Here is a 17979-nt window from a genome sequence, read left to right as displayed (position 1 = left end):
GCTGCTCACCTGTGATCTGCTGCTTACCTGTGATCAGCTGCTACTGAGCCCTCACCCCACAAAGCCCTCCAGCTGGTGAGGTCTTTGTCTCCAACTAGGACATTGTTAACATTGACCTCTCTGCCTTGTATCATGCCACTCTTCAGATGGAAACTATTTTTTTCCATTGCTGAAAATTTTATCCCTGATGTTGGCATGTTCACTGCTGCCAACAGATTTATTCTTTGAGCTGTACAAGAAACAAAGCTTATGACAAAAAGCAGTTAGAGTAAATAAGGTGTATGGTCCAATTTCAGTGAAAGAATCAGGGAGTTGTCATTAATCCTTATTTTATTTCTTGCTATGCAGCCTGTTATATACACATGGCAATATTTAGTTTATTTTCCTTTCTTCACTGAGAAGAAATGAGCTGACTTTTAGGCTTTGCAGTCCTCGTGAGTTCCCCATCTGTGATCATTCTTGTCAACCCAGAATCTAGCCCAAAATCTGATTTTTGGTTGGAAGTGACACTTTTGAAATGAGCCTGACCTTTCCTTTCACTTTCTGTCAGGACCTTTAAGGTATAACAGCAACGTTTCAAGTTATATATCATTATGAATTGACTGGCACACCTCTTTAGCATGCTTGCTAAATGGGCTGCAAATTGTTCTATCCAGGTAAAATAGCAGGTTTAAGGCAGTAATATTTCAAAAAGAATAAAAAAATAATCTGTCAGATATGCTTTTTCATGTGGCAAGACCACTATTTTATCAGTACCGAGTGATACCAAATTAATAAGCACAGAAACAGAGAAATTGAGGTTGCTCCTCATTTAGCTAATAATCCTAACTGAGATTAGGGTTGAAAGGCTGTGTTGCCAGTACATTTGGCACAGGAAGGATATTACTTCCACTTGTTGCTTTCTTGTCTTGCACAGTATCATGTATGACCAAGTTGTTTTCAAAGTCAAAACTACAGGGTTATTAAATATAATTTGTATTTGTTGATTTGTGGAATGTAGTGCAAAGCCCGTTAGCTTCAGTTTCCTGTGGAGTAGAGAGGAGTGTAGAGAAGCAGATATAGTTAGATGCCAAGGACCCTTGCCCTGGATTGAATTAATCCTGTTTTATTTGGGAGAGGTGTGGTTTAAAGTGAAGGCAAAATGCATAAATAAAATGAAATTATTTTTCTTAACTAAGTATAATAATAGTAAAAATTTGCATAAAGCCATTGATAAGTATTTTCAGAATGTAATATATAATCTGAAGTATAATTTAGGTTCATAACTCAGATTAATAATAAAGATTCAAAACCTTGGAACATTCTGAAAGCATTCCAAACATATTTCCCCAAATGGTAAACGTTGTTGCAACAAACTGGGGAGGTTACTGTTACTTATGCAATAAACTATATCCAGTAATTGCCCAGTTTTGTTGGGACTCCATGTGCTGGACCACAGCAGCTCTGCCCTCTCCCACCCTACTCCTCTAGTCGCTGTGTCAGTAGACACCTTCACTATATTCACCAGCTTTCTTTAGGTCTGGATGTCTAAACTGAAATTTGACTTGATGTAAACAGTGGCATTCCTGCCTCCAATGTATCGGCTGCATGTCTTCCCATCACCCCTTAAAGCAAGCTCTGTGATTTTGATGATTTTTTTTGTTGTTGTTGCTTAATGTTAGATTTCTGCTCTTGACAACATTGCCAATGCACCTCTTGCACAAAGGCTTCCAAAAGAGGTTGTTGGACTGACATGCCTAGGGACAGCTGCCATAGACTGCCACAGCCACTAAGATATGCAGGCTGAGAAATCGTTGTCCTCTTAAGGGTCTGTTAGTTTAAAAGTCTTCAGCATTTCAAAAGTGCTTTTGGTGATCCCTGTTTAGTTGCTGATACAAATTTTGTCAGTGCTGCTGTAAAGAGCATCGCTACAGCATTATCAGACTACCTCAAATGTCTAGGGTCATTGGAGAGAGATCAAGAAGGTTTTAGTCATTGCTGGGTTTTGTTTGAGTTTTTTCCTGATTTTTCTTTTTTTATGGTAGTGGTATTTTGCACATCCTAGAGAAAGGGAAGTACTCGTATTTAATAAATAAAAAGAAAACACTGTTGTTTTGTTACCACAGGAAAGCCCATTGTCATATGATACTCCTTATAACAAACCCCACCAACCTGAGGTTGTTAGTACAAAAACTAAAATACCTCTTACTGAGTTGAAGCTTTCCCTGCTATTCAGTACAGTCACACTATAAGAAGTGAAGAAATGAGAAAGAAGGCAGTAGATATCTGTTGTGTGGCACAGGGGAGCATCTTGATGGGTGGCATTTTTCTCCTCTGAGTTCCTTAGTAATGTGAGAACTTTGGAAACTTTGTAAGAGTATTCTTACTCTCAAAAGTCTGTTGTTCTTAAGGATCTTTATATTTGGCTTTTTATTCTTCTTGACTTTCATCCCTGTTTTTTGCACCAGTTTCAGGAAATGAGAGATTTGTATCTCACCCACATAACAGTTTGTCAGCTTCAACCATAATATATGTGGGTAATTTCAGCTGAAGGAGGCAAGCCTGGAAGGAGTATTTGTTTGCGACTTTTTTATCCTCCTTAGCATAAGCTAGGAAGAGTAATTGCATGGAGTCATCCTCTTTTTCAGAGGCTCCTACTACCTCCACAGCCTGTCTCAAATAGACCTTACTGATCATTCTCCATGGTCTGCAACAATACAGTAATCTTTCCAGTAATTCCCTGGGTAGAGTTGTTTAGCATGCTGCCTTGGTTCATTGATATTGAGCAATGTGAACTGCAAAGCAGCTTCTGTCATGCCTCAGCCACCATTTGAGAAAATGGACATATTGTGTGGGGGAAAGTACTTTTTTTGCTCAGGTAATTGATGTTTATATTTATGAAATATAAAATCAATAGGTGAAGATCAGCTCCTTTGCAAGAGCATCTTTTCTGACCTGTATCAATCCTGCGTGCCCTGCAGCAGTTGGACTGTACAGCTGCAGGCATTGGTTTCAACTATGCAGAAGACGCCAGAAGCCATTAAGTCCTACAGTGAAGGGTTAGCTGAGGTCAGGCATGCAGGACCAGAGAGGAACTGAAACAAGGAGTATGTGACAGGGCATGGTTGCTTGCGCCCTCTACCTCCTAGAAACTGGCTACAGTTCTGTCACTATCGCACAACATTGAAGAGGCTACCATAGAGACAGCACGTATGTTACGTATAGTTGGTGGTGACACTCTCCCTGTGCATGCTGCTCAGGTGCCCTGGACACACACACCACGTCTGAAGAATAGTGCAGGTCATTATCCAATGTCACTGGATTTATTGTGCCTTCACTGCATATGCATTTGCGGTACCAAAGACTTCCATCACGCTTACAAGGACCCTGAGGCATCGCTGTGTCTTGAGAAAAAGGTCTTCCTGCAGAGTTGGTGATAAATTAATGCAGTTGTGCTAAAAGTGAGTTGCAAGAATGGCAGGGAAAGGCAGTAATTTGTCTCACAATTTTAAAAAATGTTTTCTCCTTACTGGACAGAAAGGCAAAACCACATTAAATATTAATTTATCTGCAAGTGTCATTTGTAGTGCTTTATATGTACCAGCACAGCATGAACATATATATGGCTCTATTTGTATCAGCTGATTTTCAGTAGTCCTTGGGCTTCGAAGAGTGTTAGATACTGAAATTTAAAAAAAAAAAAAAAGTTATATGACAGAAAAAGTATTGGGTAGATCTGATACATTTGATACATTATATGTACTTTATCCCTGAAATAATACAGTGAATACCTTGTGCAGACACTACGCAGTTGCATAATGCATCCATAATTCATGCAAACTGGAACAAGATGAGTGAAGACCTGAATTTATACCCTTGGACATCACAGGTTGTTCATTAAGTAAGATACAGAGCCTAAATCTGGTGTGAGGTTAGGTTTGACCTGTCAGATGTGTTTCTGATTTGTTTTCCAAAAAATTCCAAAAGCACGAATGATTGGATTCCAAGAGTTAAAATAAGAAGCAGGTGTTAATGTATATTTTATGAGCTGACAAGAAGGCATTTCTGACAAGGATGGTGATTTATATGGAGAAAAAAGGAGAACTGAGTCGCATATAGTGACATCAACCTATTGGTTTAAAGGCAGAAATGTATTAAAACATTCAAAGGCACAGCCCTGTAATGGTGTCATGTAAAGAGTTTGTTTCTCCAGAAGGCAATTTTCCTGTAGTTTCTTAACCACCACTGGGTATTGCTGTGCCAGTTCTTTTAAACTATGGTAACTTTTGTCCAATGCAGTAAATTTCACATCCGAGCAGCTTTCTGGTTTTCAGTAACTGTTCATGTGTATTAAATGGTCCCACTATCGTTCCACTTTGGTGTTTGTTCTGCTTTTATTTACAAAAAAATGTTGGTTTGAGTTCTCAATGGTAGTAATCTAGCAAAACCTAAAGTTCTGTTAGTTGTTATTAGATAAGACTTGATTGATTGTCCCTTAAACTGCATGTAAATTTTTAGAGTTAGCTTAAATAAAATTATGATTGACATTTCCTGAAAAGGTCTTTTCCAGTGCAGGTATTGTTGTGTTTGACTCATAACTAATTGAATTAACTGTTGCAGATCTAAACAAGGAGTTAATTTGACTTGCACTATCTTTTTATTTCTAGTAGATGTTTAATGTTTTGATACATATTTTTTATCTATATAATCACAGTAAGCTCTAACCCAAGGCGTTAAAAGTTTTACTTTGTACCATGTCATGCAGTCGGGACATGTCAGAGGTGTTAGAAAAGAGATTTTCTTAAAAAGCCAGGGCTTCTTCCTAACAGTGGTATGAAGGCTATGAATTTTCTAAATCCCTTTATCTGTTCAAAGCAAACCAAAATATACATTACATACATAGATAGAAATCACATTTAAGATGTCATTAAAAGTGCATTCCGCATCTCACTTTTGTTTAAATAAGAAAAAAAAATGTCCTGGAATTTTCTTCTTTTAATATGTTTCATGCTTGAGTGTGAGCATTGTGCATGCCACTGGAGAGGTGGATCCCTATTTTCCTGGCATAAAGTTTCTCTTTCTGGTAAAAATGATTTTGTGCAATAACCTGCTTGTTGTCCAGGTTTTAATATTGCCCATTTTGGATATCAGACTATGGTTATTTTCATGGCAAAACTCTTTACGTGATGAGAGCAAGAGTCTGTTTTGTGACAGGTGTTTCTACCAACTACATCAGAGTCTCAGACCGTACAGCTGGCTGGTATATGGCCGAGGCCTCCAGCACTCTCATGGTGAGAAGCCAGAAGTTGTGCAGTTGAGGAAGACTTGTCACACTTGGGCCTTTCAGGGGCTGGAGGGCTCATGGCATTGAATGATTTAGTTTTCCACAACAGTGTTTCATGTTGTTCATTTTTCCCTTATGAGAAGAGAGAGAATGCAGAGAAGTGAGTAGGATGTGAAAAAGGAAAATCTCTTCTTCCCGTGCAAGTTCTAGATTTGCCTCTTTAAGATACGTTCACATCACTGGGCTTCTGTTCCCACCCAAAAAAATAAATGCAGTGAAAAGTGTTTTTATGTCAACTAGCTAAAACCCTGTGATATCTGCCAGTGCTCTAGCTCTTTTATAAGGAGTGTTGAGTAGGAAATTTGGTTTCTCTATGAAGAATCACATGATAAGCTAAAATTGAGAATGGCTGCTTGTGGGCAGATGCCTTCGCGCACACACACACATAGATGTTACAGCTTCAGCTGAGGCAATTCTTAAGTATTTCACTGTTCCTTGCTAACAATCTGATTTGCTCTTTCCAACAGTGGGATGGCGTAGGACCTCTCCCAGACTGTGCAGAACCACCCAAAGGAATCCAGATGCTGTGGCACCCTTCAATAGTCAAACCCTACCTCACACTTCTTTCTGAGTGCTCAAATCCAGACACGCTGGAGGGGGCAGCAGGGGCACTGCAGAACTTGGCTGCTGGGAGTTGGAAGGTAGGAGTATTAACCTGATACCGTCTTCCTTTTTCAGTTCAGAACCCCCCCTACAGATGACAGTAAATTGGTGATATAAATGTATCTGAATGCTCCTGGTAGCGGAATAACCTTCTGTTTTCACACAATTATTGGCAGACAAATTGAAGGTGGTATTTTAAGTCCACTGAATTGATACAGATAGTGATATCGTAGCAAAAGTCAGCATACAACAGAGAAAATCACATGGTCAAGTCAAGTATGAAAAATTGCCACTGAAAACCAATATCCAAATGAGGAGAAGCAGCTTCTTTGTGAATCTGGGTGACAGAGCTATGAAAAATAAGCCAAGAATACCACCGGTGACAATCAAATGAAACCATATTGTTTTGTCACTGCAGAAACTGGTTGGCATTCTGTCTTTTAAGAGTGCCAGGCAAGAGTAGAGCAAAATATAAATGATGTGACACCAACACCAGTAATCTTACCATCTACTTTTTTTTTTTTTTAAATAAGACATTATTAAAATAAGACAATGATATGATTAAATGTGTACAATGAGCAAGGAAATGCTCAATCAAGGCACTTTATTCCAGCTAATCCTGCTTTTCAATTATATACAAAAGATCCATTTTTCTCTCTTGTATCATTTGCAGTGAACTGAGGAAAAAATTAAGAACTCATTTATTAGATTTTGAAAATATTCCTATATTTAGAACAAATCAGTAAAATCCAAGATAACAGTTGACCCTGGTATACTTTTTAGGGCAATTCCTTCTTTGCTTTCCTGATGTTAAACTAGTTTGATGGGGTGAAAGTACTAACTCTCTAACCCTATTGTATAAATGTAATGCATTGATTTTAAGTTAACTTTCAGTGGGAATTCTTCTCATTTACTATGAAAACACACACGTATGGCAAAATGCAGTTACCAAAGTTATGTCTCAGAAGGTATCCTGTTTGCTTTGAAGCAGCTGGGCATTGGTATATGATATGTATATACCAATTTAATTAGACATTAATTTTGAAATGTTAGCCCTGATGCTAATAAATTTGGTATTTTCCCTTGTAAAGTTTTAGTGGAAGTTGAGTTGGCACATTCACTAGATCTTCAGAGACACATGGGGTTTTTTCAACCCTGTGTTCCTCCAGACTTACTAGCCTTTGACTGTTACGCTCAGAGTGACATATGAAATGAGTAACCAAGTATCTGTCCAGTGATTTTTTTTCCTGCAAAGTGCTATGTATACGCTGTGCTCGAAAATCATTATACTTCTTTTGTTCTTGTATTGCGGACCACATCAGATTGTGTAATCCTGGCACAGAAACATGATAAATGTATTTTGTGCCTCTGGGAATTGGTGTAGCCCTGGTCCAAATGAGAAAACAATGTGTGCATATTTGCCAGGACCAATAGAGTGCTAAAATCCAAGTGATGCCCCTTCTCCCATTTCTAATAAAGCTGTATACCTGTCATTTTTTAGTTGGCAGAAGTATACAGGGAGGGGCAGGAAGGCTCCGCAGAGCTCTTTGGCAAGTGCCACATTAGAAAAACTGATTTGAACTTTAATACTTTCTGTGCTGATACCACTGGAAAAGCTCAGTTGTTCTTGTGTTCCTCTATTTTTCTAAAGATTCACCAATTTCATTACAAGTGATGTGCAGACACGGAATGAATATCCTTAATTTCACATGTCATACTAGCCATTTTTGTGAGGGGAATAATCCTCTTTGGGGATTACATAAGCATTGATGTTTCCACCTTTTGACCTCTTTTCCACTGCTGCAGTCTTCTGGATATAAAATGACTGAAATAAAAGGTAGAAAACTCTTAAAAGAAGAGGCTGTTCCTAAAAGACATGTTCATTTTTTTAGCTCCTCCAAGAAATAGTATAAAGAATGGGAATTTATTTTTTTTTTCCACTTAAAGTATTTCAAGAAGAACTTCTATGATGGACTGAAAAAGAAAAAGAACAAACTACATGAAAATAAATAATATTGCTATTAATAACAAAAGCAATTGTGGGGGTTTTCCCCAATTAGCATTATTTTACTGCCAGAAAAATCCCAGAATATATGAGGCAGCCAAGGCACCAGGCATGCTCACCTACTTTCAAAGGTACGGCCCCTGCTGGAAAAAAAAAATATGGTGAAGTTCAGAGTAATTCTTTCCTAGCTGTTTCATCCTTTTGGTTCCTCTGATATAAAGCCTTTTAATCCTCTTTGATGACCATGAGGTAACACTTTTAACACAGGCAGTGCTTAGCCAGTGCCATTATGAACAGAAAGTGAGCAGATAAAAGGAACCCTGAATAATTTTAAAAAAAATAAAAAATAGTCTAGGGGATTTAGATAAATGTCTGCCACTAGAATTAACAGATGATATGTGTCTAAATTCTCTAGACTGCTTTTGAAAATTCCAAACACAAAAAGAAAGCAGCAGGACATAGCTTTAAGGATTAACAGCTGTGAGAGGCTGAAAGTTTTAATTATTTCAGGGAATATAGTTTCTCATTGATAAACACACATAAAATCAACACATGCATATAATAAATCTTAATCTGTAGGACATTTTTAGCACTGTTTCAGTTGCAGGAATTCCTTCTAAAGCCAGATACTAACAAAAAAGTAAAAAGTTTGTCATACATATCTATTTGCTACGTCAAGATAAAACAGTCTGGACCAAAGTCTTACCATATATTACCCAATTACCCATCTGCAAAATAAACCTTTTTTTTTTTTTTTTTTTACAATGACTAATACAACATTTGGTCTGTGCAATTATTATTAGAACCAAGACAATCTATAACAAATCAAAAATGGAGTGTATTGGTGACAAACACATTAACAGGTCCAAGTGAAAGTTTACCATTAAAACAGGATTCTGATCTGAGAAATGTGGAAGGGGATTTTCAGTGCAAAACTTTAAGCCGGGATAGATCATGTCTATGTGATCTATGACTTTGCTGTATATTCTGTATTTGCTGTATATTCTGGTTCTGAAGAAAAGATTGACAGCTTATCTACAAAGCAGAACTCATTTTGGAAGAGGCTGTTTCAGGTTTATATGGAGGTTCATTCATGTCGCTCTTCTGCGCTAAGATGTTACATAGGGAGGACAGTGGTATTGGAATCTGAAGGAAGCAGGCCTGTTTCTTTCATGGAAAAGTACATGTGTCTTCGGTTTTCTCATTTTTATTCATGTCCTTACTTGATGCATGCAATGCAGTGGAAAATATGAATGGCCTTTCTGGAACAATATATATGGAGACAGCATTATATATAATGTATGTAATATGTAAGCCTTTGGGGGAGATGTGACAGTTTTCCACGTTGCTTCCAGGATACCACCTTGTTTGAGGTCTGACGGCTGCTCTACACAGTGGCCTGTGATGCTAGCAGTTGGTCACTGCACGTCCCCCTCCTGACGGGGCTGCTGGCCATTGGCAGTATGCACTCCAAGTACACATGCAGCCTGACAGCCTGCAGGTCGGGTTGTCAGCACTGTATGTGCACACACCTGCCCCATTCTGCAGAATTCAGCTGCTACCTGGGGCTGGGTGGGTTTCTGTTTCAGTGGAGTCATTGCTTCCCAAAATATTTTCTCCCATCAAATCGTAACGTGGGTTATTTCACCATATCCAAAACTGCCTACAGGCAGAAGAAGCAATGTGTAAAAAACAATGGCTATTGATTTTGGTTTTGCTTTCTTTCATTGCCACTCTGAGATACATTTTTTTCTCAAAAGTAGACTTTTTCTAATTATACTTATTATTAACTTCTATTTTAAAGCTACTTAGTAATATCAAATAAAAATCTAGGCAAATACATTCCTCATCAAGCTTACCTGGAGTTTTCCCTGAGGGAATAAGCCTTGAGACATGCCTTTGGAAGCAGTGGAGACTCTTTGCTTACCATTAGGTATCAGCTTTCACTGGGAGCCCTGTTAGGTTTTCTTTGCCACTTAATTTGGGTTTAATCAAGTTTGTCCAAAATGCACAAATAAAAATAGGTCTACTGACTCACTCAGCTGTATTCCAAAGATATTTCCCTGCTTATTAAGAAATTTCTTTCACTGTAACACGTCAAACCTGAAGTCTTTTCTGCAACCTCATACCATTATTTACTTTAATACCTTGGAATAAAAAAATTACAAGGTATAAAATTACAGGACTCATAGTGTAAAAGGAAATCTGCACAGACCTTTTTATATGTAGTCTGGCATCAGTATTTTTCCTTAGATGGTGGGAATAAAAGTGGTGAGTTCTTTTTAGTTTTCACCTTGTTCAATAGGCTATTAATACATCAAATATACTGAGCATGTAAAAAGTTATATGCAAAATGTCCTAGAGTTAATGATGTCAAGAATCCAAGGTTATGTCCCTTCTGAACAAAATTTGCCTCTCAGGAAGAAAGGAGATACTGTGGTATCTGTATATTACTGTCTGTCTTTATGTCTCTAACAGCTAAGTTTAGGCTGATGTCTGTTTATCTGCCAGAGACATTTCTGTAATGCCAGTTGCCCAGAACCATGTCTAGATGTTTTTTTGACTGTCTCCAAGGATGGAGACTCCAGAACCTCTCTGGGCGAACTGTGCCAGTGCTTGGTCACCCTCGCAGTGAAAAAGCATTTCCTGATGTTCTGCAAACCTCCTGTGTGTGTTTGTTCCCATTGCCTCTGGTCCTCCAGTATTGTCTTTGCTATTACATGCAGTTAAAAACATAGTGTTGGCACCACAAGTAGGATTTCCTTAGTTTTCTCAAACCCTTAAAAATAATTTCTTCATTCATATGGCCCTGTTTTGTTTTAAAATACTATCATAACTTATATAGCTGGTACATACCTTTTAAAACCAAGAAACAAAACCTTACTATGTTTCTGTTGGCAACTCAATGGCTTACATTAGAACAGGTAGCACGGGGTCTCTGGGCCTTGGTTGCTCCCTTCTGGGTGCCCAGTCTTCTGTCACAGATAGTTTTCAGGCTTTACAAACTTACCTCATCTGCTTTAATGACAGGATGGCCAGCTTAATTTTCCCAGGTGTCTGTTCATGGAATCATAGAATTGTTTAAGTTACAAAAGACCCTTAAGATCAAGTCCAGCTGTTAACCTGACACTGCCAAGTCCACCACTAAACCATGTCCCTAAGTGCACATCTAGTCATTTTTTAAATACCTCCAGGGATGGTCACTCAACCACCTCCCTGGGCAGCCTGCTCCAATGCTTGACAACCATTTATATGAAGAAATTTTTCATAATATCCAATCTAAACCTCCCCTGGCACAACTTGAGGCCATTTGCTCTCATCCTGTCATTACCTGGGAGAAGAGGCCAACCTCCACCTGCCCACAGCCTCCTTTCAGGGAGCTCTGGAGAGCATTAAGGTCCCCCCTGAGCCTCCTCTTCTCCAGGCTAAACAACCCCAGTTCCCTCAGCCGCTCCTCACAAGACTTGTGCCCCAGACCCTTCACCAGCTTCATTGCCCATCTCTGGACACACTCCAGCACCTCTACGTCCCTCTTGCAGTGAGGGGCCCAAAACCAAACACAGTATTTGAGGTGCAGCCTCACCAGTGCCCAGTACAGGGGGACAATCTCTTCTCTAGTCCTCCTTGCCACGCTATTTCTGATACAAGCCAGGACACTGTTGGCCTTCTTGGCCACCTGGGCACACTGCTGGCTCATGTTCAGCCAGCTGTCAGCCAGCACCCCCAGGGCCTTTGCCTCCAGGCAGCTTTGCAGCCACTCTGCCCCAAGCCTGTAGCATTGCATGGGGTTGTTGTGACCCAGGGGCAGGACCTGGCACTTCTCCTTGTTGAACCTCATACCATTGTTCTCAGCCCATCAGTCCAGCCTGTCCAGATCCCTCTGCAGAGCCTCCTGCCCTCCAGCAGATCAACACTCCCCCCACAACTTGGTGTCATCTGCAAAGTTAGTGAGGGTGCACTCCATCCCCTCATCCAGATCATTGATTAAGATATTAAACAAAACTGGCCCCAATACTGAGCCCTGGGGAACACCACTTGTGACGAGTCACTGGCTGCATGTTACTCCATTCACCACCACTCTTTAGGTCCGGCCATGAAGCTGTACTTTTACCGATTGAACAACATACCACGTCCAAGCCATGAGCAGCCACTTTCTCCAGGAGAATGCTGTGGGAGATGGTGTCAAAGGCTTTACTAAGGTCCAGGTAGACAACATCCACAGCCTTTCCCTCATCCACAAGGTGGGTCATCTTGCCACAGAAGGAGATCAGGTTCATCAAGCAGGACCTGCCTTTCATAAACCCATGCTGGCTGAGCTTGATCACCTGGTTGTCCTGCACATGCCACATGACAGTGCTCAGGTTGATCTGCTCCATACCCTTCCCTGGCACCAGGGTCAGGCTGACAGGCCTGTAGTTCCCTGGATCCTCCTTCCTGCCCTTCTTGTAGATGGGCATCACATTTGCTGACCTCCAGCCAACTGGGACCTCCTAGGTTAGCCAGGACTGCTGATAAATGATGGAGAGTGGCTTGGTGAGCTGCTCTGCCAGCTCCCTCAGTACCCTTGGGTGGATCCCATCTGGCCCCATAGACTTGTGTGTGCTTAAGTGGTGTAGCAGGTCGCTCACCATTTCCCCTTGAATTATGGGAGCTTCATGCTGCTCCCTGTCCTCATCTTCGCGCTCAGGGGCCTGGGTGCCATGAGAACAACTGGTGTTACTACTAACTTTGAGACAAAGAAGGCATTAAGTACTTCAGCCTTTTTTAATCCTTTGTCGGTATGTTTCTCCTGCATCCAATACAATATGGGGATTCTCTTTAGCTCTCCTTTCATTGACAATGTATTTAAAAGAAACATTTTTTTATAGTCTTTTATGGCAGTAGCCGGACTAATTTCTAGTTGGGCTTTGCCCCTTCTAATTTTCCTCCTCCTGCATAACCTCACAACACCCTTGTAGTTCCCCTGAGTTGCCTGCCCAAAGGTCATAAACTCTCTTCCCCCCCCCCCCCCCCCCCCCCCAGTTCCAGCCATAGCTCTCTGTTCAGCCAGGCTGATCTTCTTGCATGCCAGCTTATCTTTTGGCTTATGGGGTTGACCTGTTCCAGTGCCTTTAAGATTTCCTTGTTGAAGAATGTCCAGCCTTCATGGACTCCTTTGCCCTACAGGGCTGCCTCCCAAGGGGCTCTGTCAGCCAGTTTCCTGAACAAGCCAAAGTCAGCCCTCTGGATGTCCAAGGTAGCAGTTCTGCTGACCCCCCTCCTTACTTCTCCTTGGGCTCCTTTCCATCAGGAACAAGTGCTGCTCTATTTAAGGCCTGCAATCACGTGAGGCCATAGCATTCCTTGGCTAGCTCTTTCTACCTCCTTTCCTTTTCCTTCAATGTTTGATCATATTCAGCAGGGGATGATAAGGCTCTTTAGTTAGACAACTGAATGTCCCTGCCTTCAATCCCCAACAGGTACATTACCCATGTGAATGGGGTTTATGGGTCATGGCCTGATCTCTTGAGGTAGCTAGATGCAATCTCAGTCTTTGTCCTGAGGCAAGCAACTACATTTATTTTCTTAATTCCATCCTAAAGAAATCTGACTCTCATGGGAGCAAGAGCTTCATTAAGTAACTTACTAGATAAGGAAACTGAAAACATAAAAGGGACTGATTCAGTCACAAGGTCAGTGCAGCAACTTCAAAGAGTAGTATGAAAAGAGTTTCAAGCGCCTTACCATCCAGATACTTGCAGATAATGAGTAATTATTGTTTAATGCAGCAGACATCTATGTTATCAATCTTCCTCAATTTATCAGGCAAGGACATATTGTGGGTTCCTTGCCAGACTTTCTGATGACTCTAGTTATTTCCATATTAACACTTTGGAGTTTCATCAATCTGTTCCAGGACAAAGTTTTTTGGATTACAGTGAAAAGGTTTATATTCATTTTCTCCAAAATGTTAATATTATGAATCCTTATGTGATAAAATGGAGAAGTCTGTTTGTAACACCTCACATAATCAACAAAGGCAAACTTTTTAAATAACCAATGCTTTCTTCTGTCAGATATTCTTACCTGGGTGGGATTCCCTCTCCTCCTCCACTCACCCCCCACCCCCCATAGATGAGTCAAGATCAATTAATACAGGGAAACATATTGACTTGATAGGAAGGAAGACAACATTAAAGGGACAGGACAACATTCAAGAAGTGACACCTGCTGCTGCAGACACCCATATCACAGACATCTTGAGGAGGTTAGAGTGGACATCCATTTGTGGAATGGGAGCATGGTAGCTCATGGTGTATTCATGCTCAAAGTGATCTCCTACTAAATGAGTTTGCTTCTCATGAGATGTGTCACTTTGGTCTCAAAGCCTGCCTTTAATGATACTAGGTACAGTATTCGGAAAAGTCATTATAACGGCTCTCAGATCATTTTGAATACACAGTATATACTTGTACTGCAGAACCAAGAATGATGAGGTGCAAGGGCAGTTCCTTCCAAACATTACCTTTCGCAAACATTTAAGATACCTTCTGTCAACACCATTTTAGTTTTTTCTTACTTATTTATTTACCTGTATATCTTTGCCCACCAGATTTTTTCTTGTCTCTTCAAGCTTGGCTAAGGTCATGGAGCAAGAGAACAGTAACCTATTAACACTTTTCTCTTGTCCAAGCACAAAGATGTGGAGAACTTACTGGTGGCCTACCAGATGGGATCATTTCTGAGAACAACACACTGCAGTTAGGGAGCAGAAAGTCCCCGGGAAGTGCTCACTCTCTTCAGAAACTGCAAAAAATTAATAAAGATTTCAGAGCCTTTCTCTCAGTCAGGTGGTGAGTTCTCAGGGATCCCAGCAGCGTTACTTGAGTAAAATAGACCTGTAATTTTCCAAGTGAAATGTAAAAATGTAAAAATACTCTCTTTTTTTCCTGACACATGTATCACATTGAGTATGATCAAAGAGGAAGAGTGATCTTTGATTACTCATTGATCCTTGATTACTCAACATGCAGTTCTCTTCCATGGTCTATTGTTCCACTGCTGCTGGCAGACAGCCCCTTTCTAAGCTTCCCTTTGGAAATTCCAAGTCTCTGATCTTCCTGGTTCTGTTCATAAGTTAGTTTGCTTTGTCATGCTTGCTGCCCTGATTTGGCTTTCATTTTGTAGTTTATATCTCAGCAATTTCTTTTACTATTCAGTATCTCAATAGTCTTTGAGTCACAGTCTTGAACTGTACCAATACAAAGCAAATTCTAGTCAAAACTGAAGTATGTGATGGTGAAATATTTTGGAGGTACTCTAATAACAGTGTTGTCAATGGCAGAAAAGTGAATGCATTCAAAATACCAAGTGAATACAATTGTTGGTATTTCATGGTGATTTTTTTATGGGTTTATTTTGATAGGGTTTTTACTTTTTCATTTTGTGCTGGAAATGTCTTCTTTCTTTGTTTTTGTTTCATGTGATGCTGCTTCATAGAAGAATAAAGAAAACAATATGAAACATTAAAAGGACTTAGCTGCCTTAAAGGCTTTTTATTTTTTTGGGAAAAAAAAAGGTTTCATCTAGATTAATTACTCTTTTGTTGGGTTTCAGCCTAATGTAATCTTAATCCCTAGAGGCATTCAGCTCTGGAAAGGGTCCTTCATAACAATAACCATGACAAACTAAAAAATAATTTTCCAGTTTACTCTATTTTTCTGCTTAATTACTATGACAAAAATAAAAAGGGAGCTACTAATGAAAGTGGACACAGAGATGCACTAGGTACCTTCAAAGTGAGGTATAGTAGTTATGCCCCCCAAATTCAATTATCTGTAAAAAGTATTCATGACAGATTGTGGCTCCTAGGTTTGTCTCTGATAATTTAGCCGCAATCTGATACAATAGTAATGATTTTATTGTATTTTTTTTCTCCTTATTCCCTCTAAAGTATTTGCTGTTCCCATAGGAGCCCTTGCTCTTTACAAACTGAACAGTTATTTGATCGTTGACACTACCACAGAGTTGTGGAGTAACAGGATGATTAAGTATATTGGCAGAGTGCCTCATTTACCTACTGATAGGCAGCAAACCCTTTGTCTCTTCTTTTTTTATGATTTTTCATCTCTTCTCTTTTATACTTCAGTGAGCTCATATTAGCAATTGACCTGCAATGTGGAAATGCAGGCGCGTTTCACAATGGCTTTAGGCAAACAAAAGGATCATCGGTATACGCAAGAGCAAATCAATTTTTCCATTCTCTTCAAGAATAAAATAGACATTTTGAAGCATCTCAATTTCAGCGTTCCTGAAATCCACACAGCGTAATTGCTTGCAGAGACTTTTTCTAATTGGCAGCTTAAGGAAAGAGACGTATACAGTTCTTACCCCTTGCCACATGAAAAGTTCTCCAGAGACTGTTGAAACAATTAATAGACATTTCTGTGTTTCTGCCTAAGGTGCATGACTTGAAAACGCAGATGAAATGATAGCAAATCACACATTGAGGAGTCTGTGAACTTTTCCCAAAGCAGATGCCATCCTCTGGAAAAAGAGAGCTGTGAGGGGAGGAATGCACTGGGGAGAGGAGCAGTTTCATACCCAGTTTTCTGCCTTTCTCCCATTGTTTTATGTATGTGTGTGCATATGTGTATCTGTAAAACATTATATCTGTATTCTTCCCCTATGAAAACTTTGGAGCTGTATTTTTTATATGCAGTGAAAATTAATTTCTTCGTTACAGATGCTGAAAGCTCGCGTGTCATATATTCAGTAAGGAGTTTTATATTTTCTCTTTTTTTCATGCTGAATTCGTTCAGTGTTTCTCCTACATCATCTTCTACTCTCCCCAGGATCAAAAAAAGAACATTTTTTAATTTGTTTCTTTCAAACTTTTTTTTTTTTGAATGGATGATGGAAACACTACACCCAAGAAGTCTTTTCTAAACCTGGGTTTCTTAAAACAAGTGCTTGTGTTTTCCCTTGTTAGCTGACTAAAAAAAATGAAAGGCAAACTGTTTACTGAGGTTCTAATATGGAGTGTTTTATAACAGAATGAATAATCTACAAGATCATTTTAGATTCTTTCTGATATTGAATAGATGCACATAAGGTGTTGGGTTTTTTTTTAAATAAACACCCCCACTGATTCCCCATGCAATCCATATTGGAGGCACTACATCTATGATGTACTTTTGCAATGAACATCAGCATCTTTCCATATACTGTGTGCTAGCTTGAACTCTCACCTCAACCAGACAGGCTCACCCCTTTCTCAAAGTGGTCTCAGTGCTTACCATGAACTCCGGCAGTCACCTTATAATCACAGCAGACACAGTGGAGGCCTCCCCTGGGGGACGTGTAGAAAATACATCAATGGGAGTTTTTATGTGCAAAGAGCTATTGCTTTGGGTACACCCAGCTGCAGGTGAGAGCGTGTTTCACTAGCGGGTAAATACACGTTATTAAAACAGGAAGCTTAGAATGATTAATTTAGTACTTTCATAGCACTGAAGTCAAGGTATGGGAAAGAAAGTATTTTTTCAGCAAACTTACTGATCCTTAAGATGTATTTCAGTTTTTTTATCTGATGATCATCCTATACGCTGCTTCTGGAGAAGAGACTGGAGGGCAAAGTATAGAATTAAGATCTGTCAAGAATCCTGCTACCACTTCTCTCACCTAAGAGCTATTTGCTTTGCTGCAGAAAATCATGGCACATCTGTGTTTTAGACATGCTACGTTACTGTGCTCAGTGATTCTGAGAACCCCGTGACCCATTTACCTGACTTGAAAGCTTATCGTGTTACCAGTTTCATCTACAGCAAAGTCCAGCCAGCTGGCTTTTGTTAGCATAGTTACTACAGAGGGAAAATAGTAAAATAATATTCTTTAAATGCCGATTTCTTTTCCTTTTGGCCAATTTCCCCTGAACGACATCACCTGGAATGTATTTGCACTTCAGATATTGCAACATTTCAGCCCTTGACTGTCTCCATTCTGGCTTTTGCCATTCGGGGCACCTGTCTATAGTATAAACAGATGCTGGCTTTTAAAGTGAGTGCTT

At 39.8% G+C, this 17979-nt stretch overlaps 1 protein-coding gene across 9 annotated transcripts in view; it reads left to right on the top strand.

The window, feature by feature from the left end:
• Positions 1 to 17979, top strand: part of CTNND2 (catenin delta 2) — a 679304-nt gene that overhangs the window by 585502 nt on the left and 75823 nt on the right. For all 9 annotated transcript variants that reach the window (XM_055800247.1, XM_055800253.1, XM_055800250.1 and 6 more), the window contains one exon: positions 5791 to 5964. In XM_055800247.1, the coding sequence (XP_055656222.1) occupies positions 5791 to 5964 (174 nt within the window). The remainder of the gene's footprint in view (positions 1 to 5790; positions 5965 to 17979) is intronic.

The sequence above is a fragment of the Falco peregrinus genome, chromosome 3 (assembly GCF_023634155.1).
Source record: "Falco peregrinus isolate bFalPer1 chromosome 3, bFalPer1.pri, whole genome shotgun sequence".
NCBI classification, from domain to species: Eukaryota; Metazoa; Chordata; class Aves; order Falconiformes; family Falconidae; genus Falco; species Falco peregrinus.
Note: the sequence above shows the minus strand (reverse complement) of the source record. Positions and strands in the feature narration are given on the sequence as shown.